Raw genomic sequence first — 17,892 nt, forward strand, 5'->3', positions numbered from 1 at the left:
ACAAAGACCGACTCTTGTACATCTCTCGGTATGGTGTATATTGCATGTTATGCAAATGCCACGTATTAGATGCTTGCTTTATATCATTATTAAATATACTACGATTACGTGCCATTACAGTACCCCGTTGAGGTGGACGAAGTGTTATATTACATGACGTTGTGTTGCTGTAGTGTATCGGTTCTGTTCTTGATTATTGCTATATCAACATATCTCTATTTGGGGTACGTACTATTTAATTTTCGTTGTAACGAAACGTCAAACGACAGCTTATACCTGTTAGCTGGTCTTTCTGTGAAATAAGGGCGGTAGTCGTCGTGCCGCGTCCTGTTCGATATGGGACTCATAGCGACGTATACAACGCGTGTAAAATACATTGTTTGTTTACATGAAATTCTAACACGCGCTGCGCGACGACCACCGCGCTTTAATATTACTCTCTTTCTATTAGAACACAACAATCATATTTACTGTGGAACAATTGTTGCCATTTAAATGTGTCTGTTAGTGGATCTATCTGATTGGTGTAACTAATTATGTAAATTATGGAAGGAACACAGATATTTAAGTTCATTGGCGCTATCAATATGTATATAATCGTGCGACGTTTGTGTTGATAAACATTGATTTCCCCACAATCCAATGTGCTCTTCAAATGGAAATTGACAAGTATGAGGTTTGACCTGGGCGCGACTTGCAACGAATTAAAGCTTGGAAACGTCTCAGTTTATCCTTGTTGATCTGCGCAACAGTCAAAGTCGCCATCTTTGTTTATTCGAGACCCAAATATCTCGCGCATGCGTGGCGCGACGACTTCCGCCCTTTAACGTAAGGATTACTCAAAGAGAACAGTAGACCTGATACGTAAATGGCCGTCGAAATCTCGGTGAGGGCGAGAGAGCCACGAGACCCCACCCCCAGTCAGTCTTGGTGAAATATATAGTGCAGATATATGAAATATTCGAATTGGAATACTTTCCACTGAGACACAAAATATATGTATAATCTTTTTTTTTTTTTTTTTACACCAGCACCTTAGAAAGAATGCATCGAAATGTCCGCATCAATTTGATGGTTGCCATGTTACTGGCTTATCTTCTGTTTCTCGGTAGCGGATATATGCCATGGCAGAATTTTCTACAAGACCGAGAGGTGAGAGAGAAAACGGGAAGATTTCCTCAAAATGGGTTGTTTTTAATATACTAGTACTTAGATTAGTTTGTTGTGAATCGATTTTATCCCACATTTTTTTCCGCTACTAATATAAACGCTAAATGTGAGCCAAAATCTAATTGTGCATGTGAACGGGAAATGTCATCAAATTGTTGTAAATTCTCTTTTTTTTTAGAAAGAAGACTTGGCATGTATGGGAATAGGTATAGCCATGCACTTCGCGTTTTTGGCGATGATTTGGTGGATGTTTTCAGAGTGTCTCTTCGTACTCTCAGATTCTACCCATTTCTTTGAAAGCTGCGTGAAATTAAGAACGTACTATCTCTTCGGTTGGGGTAAGCAGCATGGTTCATTCATAATCATATTTTGATGCACAAAATATTATAATAATTACGTTAATAAAATAATACCGTGTCTTATTTTCATGTTTCACTGTTGAATATTAAACAAATTTTAAGTAACTGTATAATATATATGGGAGAAAGTTGATCTAGAAAATAAAATCACGTTATGCTCAATTCACAGCCAAACTTGTTATTGGTTGTCACGTCGTCCATCTTTATATGCCATTTCAGACCTTTTTAACTAAAAAAAACAGAACCCTATGTTGAAAAGGTAAATTGGGCAACTTAAGATATAATTTAGAATTGTTGCCCGAAGACATTGAACTAAAAACAGTTTTGTTTTGTTTGTATTATTTTCTATTATATCGTTTGTTTGATGAACCACGTGGATGGGCATGTGTTTTGAAATAATGGTCCGTACTAATAATGCATCATCCTTGCATGCATGTTTACGTAGTTCATTATTTATCAGACCCGAGCCCAGCGACTTGTACGCATAGCTCACACTACATTGTGTAAATCAGTAGCTAACGACGTCATCAAGTAATTAATTTCCACATCGCATAAACCAATTGTAAAAATACCCAGTTATCGACCCATCAAAATCGGGAAGCATCTCATAGTATATCGAAAGAATCTCACCGTAAATATTTACATACTCTAGGAGGGCAAAGAACCCGAAATTGAGAAAAATAAATTGCGGCATGTCCAGCCGCGTCTTTACTAGAAAAAAAAACAGCGTCTGCTAATCATGATTACAGTTGTCTTCTTGGTTAAGCGTGTTTTACAATTGTATTCTAGGAATTCCATTTCTAGTAGTGGGTGTTACGGCTGGTGCTTTCTATCAAAGTTACGGCAACAATGACGCGTAAGTACGGTACATAAAACGGCGTCCAAAGTATGATATCCTATTTTAGCATGTCCAGCGTACGTTGTCAATGTTTGGATAACCTACATAAATTATATTTGAAAGGAATGCTATCTTTACTATGTTGAAGAAAGTAGACAAGTATAAAAATGGTACAATGACACAACTTCGCGTTTTTTTCCTTTTTTTTCGTTCTACTAAACGGTACGCGTGACTAGGTTCAAAAGATTAGTTCTAGAATAAACATATATGACGTAATAAGACTGATAGACTCTGAAAGTTACTTTGTGTTTCAGGTGTTGGCTGGATACTGAAAATGGCCTTATTTGGGCATTCGCTGGGCCAGCTGGCGTTGTGTTTTGTGTAAGTTACAATAGATCATTTACTCATATACATTTCATTCGTAGTGACGAGTTATGATTTTTCCCCAGTGTATTAGTTTGTTTTAGAATTTACTATTAAGGAGACACCTTCTCGACGATCAATCATGCTCTGCTCTGCCCGAGCTTATTTTATTCCCTTCTGTTCTTCTGTTTTACTCTATTCAAGTTTATTCAATTATATTCAATCGCATTTTATTATATTATTATGCATCTGTCACTGTGACGCCATAAGTAACAGCGTGCCGTAATTTTGCGGTATTGCACTGGGTATTTTCATCATGATCCTATAATATTAGGAAACGCGAAGTCCAAATATGGAACGATTGCGCGCGTAAGCGTAATAAAAACAAACATGGCTGTCTCAGGGTTTGACCTGACGCTAAATCTGTTCTAAACGTTTTGGATTTCGGCATTCCCATGATGTATCCCTGGGTGGAAAATATGTACAATAATAAGGTTATTACGAGGATACTGCAAAGTATGCACCCAGACAGTACGCGATCGCATCGACCTCCGCTGCGCGTCAGTCGATACTCCGATGTACTGTTTTCGTGCATACTTTGCAGTATCATCGTAATAACCTCATATTATATTTATCAAATGTAAGAAACGTATGTGTATGTGTTAACTTTTTTTTCAAGATGAACATCATTTTACTGCTTCTGTGTACGAGAGCGATCATAATGGCAGAACAAGAAGAGCTCCGTTACAAAGACGAGGAAAAATTAAATTTGACAAAGTATGTATACATGTAGACGTATGTTCATGAGTGGTACATATTTAGTTTGTGTTGTATCAAGATTTTAATGATCAACATATATTCCTGCCTAGAAATATTTACAGAATTGAATTCCTTAAATTGACGTTTCCGTTGTGAGCGTTGCTCTTAGAACAAGTAGTGGTATATTGCTCACAATGCGATCAGGATTTATGTATTTCTATGTATTTTAGGTCATCGGTGAAAGCGGCAATCTTCTTAAATCCGGTCATGGGCATATGCTGGGCGTTTGGATATCTTTCGTTTACAGACGTAATGTTCGCATATCAGTTTGTGGTGCTGGGCGGATTACAGGTACTGTAGATTAGTCATTTGTGGGTTGTGATGTGCTTTAAAGATACAATAGACGAGAAGGTCGGAAACTTTAGCTCAAGCTAAGAAAACGTGCGCGAACCTTTTGTACGGGCTAAGAACGCTAAGTGTAGGTTAAATCTGATTGCTTTTTTAAAGTTAAGACCTGGTCCAGATACTTAGCACTTGCAAACGAAGCGCCCAAATTACCGTTCGGAAGATTTACTATTATATTCATAACTATTCATTTCGGTATGCCATATTCGACACGACAACCAACGCGAGCACATTGTTCGCGAGGAATAAATGCGATTCCGTAATCAGCACTTCCTGAATTTGTTTTGTTATTATTTTATAACCGTAGAACTAACATGTATAACTTTATGGTTACTGTACTGAGAAATCATAGTTAAAAGGACTAAAGTTTGAGAGTTCCCAAGCCTATGCTAAACAGCGTTTCCTACCATGTGTGAACACACTTGGGTTTTTTTGATATGTAAACATATGAAATTTGCTTAAATCGTAGCCCGTAATTTTGGTAGCCTGAATACGACTAATATGGTCCAAAGTATTTATATTATTGTTCACTAGATTATTCGTTAGATGTGTAATCAAAACCACCAATGTTCAGTGGTGATCATTGTACATACCAAAATAACCAGTGCGCATGCGCGTTAGAAAATGTTGTTTCTCAATCGAACGAAGACTCAAACGTGTCTACAAAAAACAGTTTTTTCAGTTCATGTTGAATCATAGTCCAGTGTATTCATCAACAAACAGTGTCAAAAACATTACCAACAATTACATGTTAACATCCTTATTGCATCGTTAGTATACCCAAAGCACAAGACTTCATAATCGTTTTGTCGCTATCACGTACCGCTGTATTTTACTCTAGACCGCACATTTTCTGTTTCAACATCACTAAATTTACAGCGGCGTCACGGTGATTACTATATTTACTATTTCATATTATAAGTTCAACCATTTAATTGAATATTAAAGAACTAATTACTTGTTTTGTTTTCTCAGCGTCGGGTTATTGACATCGTGCATTCTGAAAGTCATTCCGCACACTATAAACCTCTATATTCTGTACAAATTTGAAATTATCTATTTGAAAGTAGTTTTTTTATCCGGGGGGTAGTTTGAGACATTGAATGCCTCAGATGTCTTTCAATATTGTGTTTTTCTGTGCATATTGCAAAAGCATGCACATATATGTTGCTATGGAAACCATAACATTGTAACACGCTTGTTTTCGTCACCGTATTAGGGGTTCCTGACATTCATGTTTTACGTTGTATGGAATCCAGAGGTATGTACATTTTTATAGTGGTTTGTATAACACACATGTAAACCTAAACATTTAATTCTGAAATAATTGACTGGCCAATGTGCATGTTCTGTCACTGCCCAGAGATTGTAGGATAAAATACTGTTTGCAAATTGAAACAAAAAAATCGGACAGCTAGCTACACCCCCAATTACATTATAGCATGTGTAATACATGTATATCCAATTTTAGATAAAACGGGCATGGACAATAAAGAAAGGAACTTTTGATGAGAACGATGAACCATGGGTGAGTGATAATTCTCCAAAATTTGCGTATATATATTGTGTTGGTGTAAGTAAGTAATAGTCTTTATTGAAGTCGTATCCTAAAAATGGACATAGATCTAAGTACAACAAAGCATGGTTGTTATTCCATGTTAGAAACATTCAGAATAAAAAAAAAATATGTATATATTATGAAGAAACGTATTTAAAACAAATAACAAACGCATGTTTCAGGTTTCGTGTACTTCAACAGTCAGTTATGTGAGGTGAAACATTCTGCGTAGTGATTGGCTCCTTGAGTGAAATATCCATAAATTACAGAGTCACACATCTTCACGTTTCCGTAATTTATTTAATTGCTAATTTTTCTATTTTCTTGTTTTGTACACACATAGATTCAGACTGTTGTTGCTAAGCGCAAGCCGCAGTTTGTCAACAAAAATAAATCAGGTAAGCGAGCTGATATAATATACATAGTATTCTAATTGCAATACGACCAGTTACACTGCATTCTAAAGCGATCACTGTGTCACGCGTTTGAAGTAATGATGGTGTGGGGTGGGCCATCATTTCCAATGCAGAGGAGGTCAAAGCCAAAACTGAAAAATATCCATGCATGAGCGGGAAATTTGCCCAGCAAATGATAATGGTACACCTTCAACTGAAAAACATAAATTGCTGTAATTCTTATAGTGTGTATGTTTGCTCGTGCATGTTTCGAAGTTATTTTAATGTTATTCTATTTGACACAAATATTTTAATGTTCCGAATACCAAAAAGTGTTATTTTCTAAAAAAAATTCCAAATCCATGAATTTATAATTTTATAAATATTTGTATAACTCTTTATCTATTTTTTTCACATTTATAAAAAACAAAGTAAGAAAAGGCTGGCAGGAATCACGAAAATTACTGGAATCTTATTTTTTGCCTGAGTTTAAGTATTAATATCATTCTTTGATGTACAGTGACCTGCATTTTCTTTCTGAAGTAGATCAAAGCTTTACAGCCGCAAGGGATACCCAAATAAGCACAATTTTGTGAGCTACTTTAAAAACATATCAAAACAAAGCTTGACTCACGTGTTTACTGTGTGATACTAACTTCGGTATTTTGATTATTTAGATGAAGACTTACAAGACTGTTCCGATGACGAGATGGAGATTACACGGAGCGCTAGCCAGGTAAAATTACAACACATACATATATATATATATATATAGTGTGCGTAATGACACGCAATGACAGGTGTGCAGAGTAAACCGGAAATGATGTTGTTACAGTAATACATTAATACATAATACATTAATTCCTGCAATACAGTCGTTGCACTAGCCTGACATGTAGGCGTGAGTAGGTCATAGACAACTTTCCCGGAAGTCGAAGATACGGCGTTTCACATGCACGCGCATGCTGTTGTGGGGTGTAACTCAAACTGGCACGCGTGATATTGTGTTTCTGCCTGTGTTGGATTTGGAGCACCGCTGAGGGCGCTGACTGCTGTATTCATTCGCATATTGTAAACAGCTATTGGCATAACTTGTATTTTGTATACCTGCATTGTTCTATTTCTCACCAAAGTTCGTATTTTCCCGATAATATAGTGTTGAGTTTCAAACATATAAGTAACCATTCTGCAAGCCTCCTTGCCACTTAGCGGCTATGCTATTTTTTTTTTTGTCTGGGAAATCCACAAAATCCAAATCTCTTTTCTAGATGCTTGGTACTCACAACTAACCGACGTGACATCATTTAGAATATAGTTGTACAACATAATAATACAACGCTGCACTTCCATTAAATAATATTATTATGCATCTATCACCGTAACGCCATAAGTTACAGCGTGCCGTAAATTTGCACTGGGTATTTTCATTCTACCATATTATGAAACGCGAATTCGATAGAACGCTCGTAAGCGCCCTCTAATAATAGAAACAAACATGGCTGCCACCAGGGTTTGACCTGACTCTACCCAAAGAAGTTCGCTAAATCTGTTCTAAACTGTTTGGATTTCGGCATTCCCATGATGTATCCTTGAGAGGAAAATATGTATAATAATAAGATTATTACGAGGATACCGCAAAGTATGCACTCAGATAGTCGATACTCCCGCTGTACTGTCTTGGTGCATACTTTGCGGTATCCTCGTAATAATCTCATAAGTACAGTAAATATACATAATCTCATCACGTTACGTGACCACATTATACGACATTTATATATTTCAGATATCATTCCATTCTTTACACTCGCCTAGATCAACGGTAGATGACGTATTTGCAGGATTTGTCCCAGGACAGAAAATATCATATCGCAGCTAGCATGTCTGTTCTCTCCGTCGTTGATTGGTTAAACGGTGTACCATGCCGACGAATCAAGTTTCATTTTATTTTAAGATAATTGACTTCTATATGTTAATATGACATAACTATTAGAATGAATTAGAATGTTAATTTGCACTCAAGATAGAAGTCTACTTATAACTCATAATTATTGCGAAAGTTGATCATAAATCGCATGACAATGGCACCATGAAATAACATTCTTTTGTGTGTCGCATGGCGTTTTTTAGAAACTTGTCTAAATATTTTTCAAAAATCCCTATTTTTAGAACAACTCCATAGAACGCAATGTTAAAGAATGCATTTTTTACACTTTTTTAATACCCAAAGTTGTAAATAATTCAGGACAACAAAAAGCAATCCAACATTCATAGTATATAATTTGTTCAGCCTATGTCACCTACAATTTAAGACAGGGTATAATAATATCTCTGTTATAGGAACCAATGGCGAAAGCATTATTAAACTGACAAAATGGCCACTACCCACTAAAATGCAACCATCATTTTCTAGAAAATTAGGTTGATGATCCCTAACTTTTTTTCAAATCAATATAATTATATCCCAGGAATGCAATTTGTTGTAAAAATGAATAAAGTCTGTGTGTTTGCATTTATGAGTTGGGCTTCTACCTTAAGTATAATATCAATTTATGCGCCATTATGAATGAATTTTAGTTTTTTTTTTATCAGTACCTTCGTTCAATATCATGTCATGTGTTCATGCATTGTAATTTATCCTGAACCATACTCTTGGTTTCACGATATAATGAATTGCGCGTGTACTTTGATTAAATGGTACGTACCAAAAATTCAACATAATACTTGCATGTTTTTTCACATTCCATGAAATGGATACAAGGGTATATACGACTTATAATTATGATATGCGACGATTGTGATAACTTTTTCATATATGTAACATAAAAAGCAATTTCTGTGACAACGGTGCATTGATATGTACAGAATGATGCAATACATACAATTCTTGGCAATGTATTCATGACTGTCAATAAACCATTAGCGAGTTTCCAGACGCGGTGCTTCGACCACGTCAGCAACTAGTAAACTCATTCGAAGTTTGTTAACAACACACTGAGAATTGAGAAATACGATGTTGTATTTGCTGTTTATTTGCCTCTGGACTGAATTCACCGTATATTGAATACACTTTCTCGGCTTGCTGACAATGTTACATCAAAATCAAATAGACCATTTTCCGTTGACCTTGAGATTCCGCGTTATGCATGAAATCGAACCAAAAAACAGGACAAGCAAAGGTCATGGCGTCGTAGTGGTTTCCGAACATCGCGTGGGATTCGACAAACGCGAAAATATTGTTGGGTATTCCCATGCTTAATAATGTGCTATACTCGTACACATTTGATGATGATTAATTGCGATGAAGTAAGGGTATCTCAATATTCCCTTCGCAAGGATCGCCATTACGACATTGAGCTATGAAAAGAAACATACATTCAAAATCAAATCGTTCGATCTTCGTGACAAACGTGCGGTCCGCGCTTTTCACGCAATATGCGAGATCTCGAGGTGAACGGAAAATGGTATGTTGCTGTTTATTATACTGTGGACTAAACAATTGATAACGGCGAGTTTAATGGCGTAATAAATAATACAAACATTGTATTCGTTCGATGAAACACTATAAAAAATATAATTAATATGTAGTCTCAAATGACAATATTACAAAATATACCACCGCCAAAGGCGTTTATACCACGAGATTTGCACAATCCACGACATATACATACGAGTGAGTGTGTTCATGGAGTGGATTGTGCAAAATATCGTGGTATACGTACCCGACTTCGGTAGCGGTTTATTGCCATTTTATTATACCAACTTCATTTCAAATGTAATTCTGAGACATGGAAATAACTTATTAGCACCGATACCTTCTACTTGTAACCCTGGTAAAATAAAAAAAATGGATCTTGGAACTAGCATACAGCGATTATATACATTACATCGATCGGTGGGTGGAGCTAATCCACACCGTCCCGCGTTTTTTTCGGCGTGGCGAAGTTTATTTAATTAGTTTCTGGATGTATGTCAATTTTTTCTAATCATCATAATCAAAAACAATAAATACAGACGCTGATTAGCGCCGTACGCAGATTGTGTTTGGGGATCGACAAAACGTCCGGGTTCACGAGCGAGCAACTGCAGACGGAAATCATTTTTTCACGATTATATTTTACAGAAAGATTTCACTGTAGAAAAGTTTGCCGATGTGAGATCTCACGTCACTGAATGGCATACACTCTTAAAGCGGGAGGGTCGTCACCTGCGCACGCGCGGGAATTGAGTCCCAATCGACGATAACAACACGCGCTAAAAACACAAAGGCTCATGGGTAAACGCTTGTTTGTAAACAATGACACGCTATAGCCACCTGACGCATGCGTAGGTGACGACTCCCCCGCTTTAACTGATGGCGATGAATGTACAGTATTGTCCATCGGGTAACCCTGTGGTGCATGGGTACTCATGGATACTATTGCAAGTAACCCGGTGGTTGTTGTGGGAACTCCTGTTGCGGATAACTTTGTGGCGGTGGTGGTGGTGGTGGTGGTTGGAACTCCTGTTGCGGGTAAGCCTGTGGTGGTGGTGGTGGGAACTCCTGTTGGGGGTAACCTTGTGGTGGCGGTGGTGGGAACTCCTGTTGGGGGTAACCTTGTGGTGATGGTGGCGGATACTCCTGTTGCGGGTAACCTTGTGGTGATGGTGGAGAGTACTCATGTTGCGGGTAACCTTGTGGTGATGGTGGAGGGTACTCCTGTTGCGGGTAACCCTGTGGTGATGGTGGCGGGTACTCCTGTTGCGGGTAACCTTGTGGTGGTTGACAAAACAGTTGTTGATGTGATGGATTCATTGGCACTGGATATTGACCCGTTATCGCCGGCTGCCCGGTTAATTGGCCAAATGGTGGAGCAGTTACGTGCACCGGTCTATACACGTGTCTTGTCTCTCCTCCATCCTCAATTACTACATTGGCAGTTGTTACCTGTTGTGTCACAGTGGTTGTGGTCGGCGATTTTTTACCGATTCGGGAGACGACGATACCAGTAATGATGAATATTCCAGAAATAGCGAGTAATACGATTCCTGCTACACGTATTCCGCTATCATCACTCATTCCAACGACAAACAAGACAATTCCGGGTGGGAGGGGCATTATCCCAATACAACCCAATAACATTCCAACAGCTGTTGTTCCTGTAGCCCCTACACCAACGTTGTGGCGACCATCATGCGCGTACTCCATTGCAAGGTATTGCCTAATTTCAGGAAATGCCTATCATTTGAAGTGGTAGTTCTAACATACTAGTATATATTCACCCAGCAAATATCGATTGCCGTAAAGCAAATGTGATCATTTTGAATGGAATGGAACGATGGAACTCCCGGGATGGAACAAACGGTACAAGCTGCGATCTCACTACAACATTTAGCGCATGTCAGACGCAGATGCTAGGTGGCCAAGTTTGTGTCTAAATCCACTTTGCACGTTGCGAAAATAAATTACGCATGATAAGCTTAGACCAGATAAACTGTCGGATATTCTCGGGGCGGACATCCGGGCATTTTCTACCGCCTGGCAACCCTCACGGTGAAAACAAAGACCAAAAACTCGCAGAAAACGGTACTTTGCGATGGTTGATGAGAGTCCCCTGAACACACTGAACACACAAGATTAGCCCTACGTGTGTAACATATATGAATTTGGTTGTTCAGGATTACTTCAAAGTTGAGTTTGTGTTGTTTTCTCGAGTTTTCACCGGCTCCACCGGCGTTCCACAGCAGCGCGCACAAAGCCCATAGAAATACGTGGTACAGTGGTGCGCGTCTTAGCAACGTAGAACGTCCGTGACGTAGCTCCGCCCCGGAGGATAAGGGCTAATAACCGTTGTGTCGTCACCGGAAGCGCTGTCCCAGCACAAACCTGTGTCATGTGACGCCTTACTAGCCGATTTTGGCTAAAATTCCGCTCCGCCGCCTCTTTACAACAGTGTTTATACGCGGAACTTGATATTGCTTTTTACAATTTGGGTTGCCTTTGAATCACATATTTGAGTGAAATATTGTTTATAGAGTGAAATATTATTGTCATACATAATTCAATCTTTGAAACAACAGAAACTAACACATAATAACGATAATCAAATTTGTGTTTGAAGTTCGAAAGTAGTTGCGTTATTTCCGGTTTCAACTAGTTCGAAAATAGAACGTCCTTGAGCGCAATAAAATCACGCGTAGAACTCCATCCGAACCAGTAAACTTATTGCAATTTGCGCGATTTGGGCCCAGTTTGTTCTTACAAGCTTTCTAAGTTTCATTTATCATTATTTAGTAAACAGACCTCTCTGAAACGATTTAATATATCCGTAAAATACGTGGCAATCGACAACTGACTTCGAAACGTTCGAAATTTCGAACAAACTCCCGGCACACCTAGCGCGATATGCGTCAGATCGGTGTAGAAGACGCAGAACTGCGGCGTCAATGGGATAATAATAAACTAAGAATTCTAGAACGCGTTACACGTGCTAAGCGCCCTCTCAGATAAAACAAAAAAAAGAATTCCGACCTTGTCATACTACATGGTGAGCTACAAAACGCGTTGTTTATTTAATGTATCGGGTAATTGAATATCGCAGCATTCTGAAAATGTATGCAAATTCTCAGTGCTCCAATGCAAAACGAGCGTGTCTTTGGAACTCATAGTTGCTGTTGACATCATTGAGGTCGGCGTCTTCTACGTTTGTGCTGGGACAGCGCTTCCGGTGACCACACAACGCACAGGTCTGTGCTGGGACAGCGCTTCCGGTGACGACACAACGTGTTGACATAGGCAGTAAAGTAAGCAAATAACACCGAATAAACGGCCACGCTGTGTGGCGCGGATCGCGTGGACGGGTTTCATGTTCTCTGCGCGTAATAAGCTCGGTTATTAAGCATCCTTTTTTGGGATGCCCGGTGGCCGAGGGGAAGACGTGTAGTGGCGTGAAGCAAGGCGATTTGGTGCCGTCGGGGTGATTTCGCAGTTACAAGGGATTTTGCGCTAACACCTACATTTCGCAATTTATTTAATTTTATTTAAACTACAAAAACAAATTAATCGCCCGACTGCGCCAGTCTAAGTTCACTGCACAAAGCAGCTTTGCATAGAACTCATTTGCATATTATGTTCGAACTACAAGACCCTGTCGGTTAACAAAGTTATGCGTAAGTCACTTGGTTACTTTAATCACTTTAATAAGTCGTTTCACGCCCGACTCCAAATAAAATGTTCTGTTAATTAAATTAAAATATACATGACTGCAATCCTTTTCTACATGGCAAAGCATTAGTTTCTACAATAAATGGATAACTTTATAAACTTACTAGAACCTTTGTGTTCTATTGCTGTTAGACGCGCAAAATCGAACCCGTTCAAGCCAGAAATAGTATTAAAATATTAACAAGAATACAAGATGAACGGAAATGTTAGGAAACTCGTTTCAGTGAAATTAGTCTTTAATGTTTCTTTCCCAACTATATACGATAACAGAAAGTTTTTTCTTCCAAGTTTTAGTGTATCACGTGCGCCATTTCATTTCACTACAGTAACATTACCTTGCACAACATAGTCCGCGATAAAATGGTTCGTATTTACGTTTTTACTGAGGTCTGACATTAATAAATAGTTCGGATGTCACATACGTTTTTTTCCACTTTTTGTAGTACGTTTTCAGATGTAACAGGTACAAGAAAATGGCCGTGCGTAGTAAGGTGATTGACCACAAAATTGAAGGCTGCCTGTGGCAGAGGCACTATTGCGTAAAGCGCAAACGCCTATGGGAAGGAGATTGAATTTGACGTAGTATTTACCTTGCCGTTTATTCGGTGTTATTTGCTTACTGTGTCTTTGGAACGTTTTCTCAGTATTTCACGCATTGCATCACGGGAATAGGTCACACAGTATACATTTGCATAACACAATCGAAACACTTCACGTTCTTCTGAGTGTGTTTTATCAGGTATAAATGTGTTAGAGGTTGTCCAAATTATGTTGAAATATTTGAGTAGGTTCAACTGTTAATCTTATTATAACTTAGATGGAGTTCCACTCGGTTTAGTCGCTAAAAACATGAAATAAAAATAGGCTCACCATAGTATTAAAGGGCGGTGGTCGTCGCGCCGCGTCCTGTTCGATATGGGACTCATAGCGACGTATACAAAGCGCGTAAAATACATTGTTTGTTTACAGGGAATTCGAGCACGCGCTGCGCGACGACCACCGCCCTTTAAGACATAATGAAAGTCGCATGATTACGTTTTTAATTTGAGAGAAAATAAATGGGAATGATCTTAACTTGGTTCCATAGCTGAACTTACACAGGAAAAATTGAATGCTGAATAAAAAAAAAATATTTTATCGGTAAAAATTAGCTGTTTATATCGGCAAACAGTTCCCGTTTTGTATTCCAAGTCGAACGAGGGCTGTGCAAATTGTATTCCTAACATTACTGGTTTTGAGGTTTAATATATTGGTCAACTAATATTCCATATATTTTGAGTTCCAGTGACGTGTAAAAATGGACAACAGAAAGTTCAAATAGAGATGACAAACTTTACATCATTGTTTCTCCATCTGCCAAGTACAAATCATGATTTCATCGTTACAATCTGGCCAAGTTTGTTAATATTTTAAATAAAAAAAACCTATAAATTTATTATTTATGCTATATGTTGCACATTTTATTGATGTGCTAGTGTTAGTGTTGACCATAAATTATGTATTCGCTACTTGATATCGCTTGAAATAAAAATATACAGTATGCCGTATTGCACTGGGTATTTTCATTCTATCGTATTAGGAAACGCGAATTCCAAATATGGAATGATTATGTGCGTAAGCGCCCTCTATTATATACCTGGTTCACAGAGATTAGAAAATACACCGTTGTAGGGCCAGTGAGAACACCGGTATTCGCATTGGCTCTACAACGGTGTATTGCGTTTGCGATCACGCGACTTTAAAAAACGCCGGCGTAATTTCATATTAGGCCTGTGTATCACCCCCTCTGTAGTTTGATCCGTGTTTGAACATTTTCGTACCCTATCACATCGCATATTATTTTCAATTGCACAATTCTGCGGGTTTATCTCACCCCAATTCCCTGTCTTTTAGTGCAATAGTCCTGTAAACCTGCTATCATAGGAGGTTCCGTGTATCAATCTAAAAATACTTTCCTCTTGTCAAATAGAAATCAGTAGCAGGACGTCATTATTATCCAATTATTTTCGAGACTACTCGTTCTACTGACCAGAGCGGTACGTGTATCACTCGTCGTCATGTCGTTGCTATGGACGTAGACAAGATTTCCCGATAGAGGGTTTTTGTGCCACTGTGCGTGTTCACAAACACTTTTGTCAGAAGTCAGAAAGTTTACGCCGGTGTGAAATCCGCCATTTTCACACCGGCGTAAACTGGCCACACGGGTAAAAATAGCACCGTCGTTAAATTTACGGCGGTGGTACAACAACGTAAATGTTACGTGTGAATCAGGCAAATAAAAACAAAACATGGCTGCCACCAGGGTTTGATCGGACCCCACACAAAGAAGTTCGCTAAATATGTTCTAAACGTTTTGGATTTTGGCATTCCCATGATGTATTCCTGGGAGGAAAAGATGTATAATAACAGAGGTACATTACTTGGGGTTTGCAACTACGGTGACATGATACCAAGATCCCGTTTCAATCTCGCTCTCGCATAAGCATTCCAACTCAGAAAAATGCCGCGAATGCGCATGCCCGAGGTAACTAGGATACTGGAATGTACAGGTGGACCAAAATAGCTGCTCACGATATGACGGATTACGATAACTTTATTTTCTGTACATTTTCGATGTATTAATTTGTTTCACTATGAATGTGGTAATACATGTTTTATTGATTATTACAAACCGCCTATTTCATGTTTGAAGGCCGTAGCATCAGTCTCGCTATCTACGAGATGAGACTTTAATGGGATCTTGACATGATGTCACCATACAGTACTGTGCGCGTTGCAAACCCCAAGTAATGTACCTCTGATAATAATGAGATTATTAAGAGGATACTGCAAAGTATGCACTCAGAGACAGTACGCGATCGCATCGACCTTCGCTGCGCGTCGGTCGATATTCTCGTTGTACTGTCTTCGTGCATACTTTGTAGTATCCTCGTAATAACCTCATATTATACTATGAATAAATAATACCATAAATAATATATGAAATATTGGACCATTGTTTCTGGTCCAATAACGGCAGTTTGTCTTGTTCGCTCAAATAATTATGTACCTTACAAATTATTCAGTAAAGTACATTTTTGGTACATTCAGAGTAGAATAATAATAAAACAGAAACGAAATAGAAATATAAAATGATAAATGAAAATATAAAATGATAAATGGAAAAATAAAATGATAAAACTATAAAATGGTAAATGAAAATATAAAATGATAAATGAAAATATGATAGAAACCTCGTCAAAAGTCATGATGCCAAATGACAAACGAACTGGCAGTTTGAAAAAAAAACCCATAGAACTTAAAAAAAATGGAATCAAAAGCAAAACTTTAAAACAAAGCCAGAATGAAAATGGAACATTAAAAACAGAAAATAAAACTCCAGAAAACGAATTGTTATACGGCTTGAAATAGAACAATATGAATATGAAACATTGGACCATTGTTTTCCAATCAAGTTTAAAATGGGTAGTTTTCCTTGTTACAGCCACTGGCAGCAGCACAATGTGTTTTTTTGTGTAAAGATTACACTTATTAAGATCTACCTGCTGACAGCAAGCATCATTTTAGTTTGCCTATGTTTCCTATCAGTACTATATTTACAAGGACTGCGTTTCAGATAATGTAACGCCCTCTATCAGTAGTCTGTTGAAATCAAATGCGTATTGAACACTGTCCAATCACAGTGAGCATACATCATAAATACGACTTCGAACGTATCACAACCTATCATAAGTTAAACGTTTATTTCCTCAACGACAATGTGGTGTCGACCATTGGTCCCTTGATGGCAGGTGTTACCAATATGCCATGTTAATATGAAATGAGGGAAACAATGCAAACATCAAAAGAACTTGAACTTGGATGTGGAGGTATATCACCTGTGTGTAAACTGAAAACGCACGTCATACACCTGCAATGTTATTAGTATAAAAAGAATACTAGTAATATATGAAATGTTCGCTGAACCTCGTTAAACTGCAACAACAGGGGATGCATTACTACCTGGAATCAAAGTCATGCACGAAATATTAAAGGGCTTTGGTCGTCGCGCCGCGCATGTGCGATATTTGTGTTGATAAACATTGATTTTACCACAATTCAATGCGCTTTTCTAATAGAAATCACGAGTACGAGTTCGAACCTGGACGCGACTTGCACTAATTACCGCAGGTGACTACTTCGATACCTTCCAATCACCAAAGAAATTATCTAGTTAAAACGTCTTAGTTTGTACTCGTCAAAGTCGCCATCTTTGTTCATATAAGAGACCCATACCTCGCGCATGCGTGGCGCGCCGACCATCGATTTTTAACCGTGACGTTGACACAGAGAAACAATATTCTTGATCATAATAAATTGCCCCTCAAACAACTGTCCCATTAATCACATTATGTTAATTCTGGAAATTGTATTGGATTTAGACGTTGAACAAAACAAAAATGTGTCCAGTTTTACATGTTTGCGCCCTCTATAGTCTAAACCGAGGACCGCCAATTCAGTAATTTGTTTTCAACTTTTCAGGAAAACGTTACTTTGGCTATGGACATGTATTTTATTGAACAGCATTGACTTGACTACATTCAATTTACGGGACCACCGAGGCAGCCGTGATGTAATATGAGTACAACATTAATTATTGCACAGATGGCTCCTCTGTGGTGGTAAAAGCATTGCCAAAAAAGATAGTGAAATGATCACAATTACGTGACAAGACGCAAAGTGAGTCACTTACATTTTAAAGCACAGTTCAACCTATTCCGATAAAGTGAATAGGTGAAAGTTCGAACTACATGAAAAATATCAATGTCTGGCTGACTAAATCTACGCATGTACGGTAAACTACG

The 17,892-nt window shown here is 38.2% G+C and overlaps 1 protein-coding gene across 1 annotated transcript; it reads left to right on the forward strand.

Annotated features, from left to right (window-relative positions):
• Window positions 1-131: 131 nt before the first annotated feature.
• On the forward strand, window positions 132-7,771 carry LOC144349554 (adhesion G protein-coupled receptor D1-like). Its single transcript, XM_085492997.1, has 12 exons — window positions 132-224; window positions 1,032-1,152; window positions 1,349-1,508; window positions 2,319-2,385; window positions 2,682-2,748; window positions 3,410-3,507; window positions 3,720-3,840; window positions 5,114-5,155; window positions 5,366-5,422; window positions 5,796-5,850; window positions 6,525-6,583; window positions 7,631-7,771. Exons 1-12 carry the CDS (start codon window positions 154-156, stop codon window positions 7,721-7,723), a joined length of 1,011 nt encoding a protein of 336 aa, XP_085349123.1. The 5' UTR covers window positions 132-153; the 3' UTR covers window positions 7,724-7,771.
• The last annotated feature ends 10,121 nt before the right edge of the window (window positions 7,772-17,892 follow it).

This window comes from Saccoglossus kowalevskii, chromosome 18 (genome assembly GCF_978046115.1).
Source record: "Saccoglossus kowalevskii chromosome 18, keSacKowa6.1, whole genome shotgun sequence".
Taxonomy (NCBI): Eukaryota; Metazoa; Hemichordata; class Enteropneusta; family Harrimaniidae; genus Saccoglossus; species Saccoglossus kowalevskii.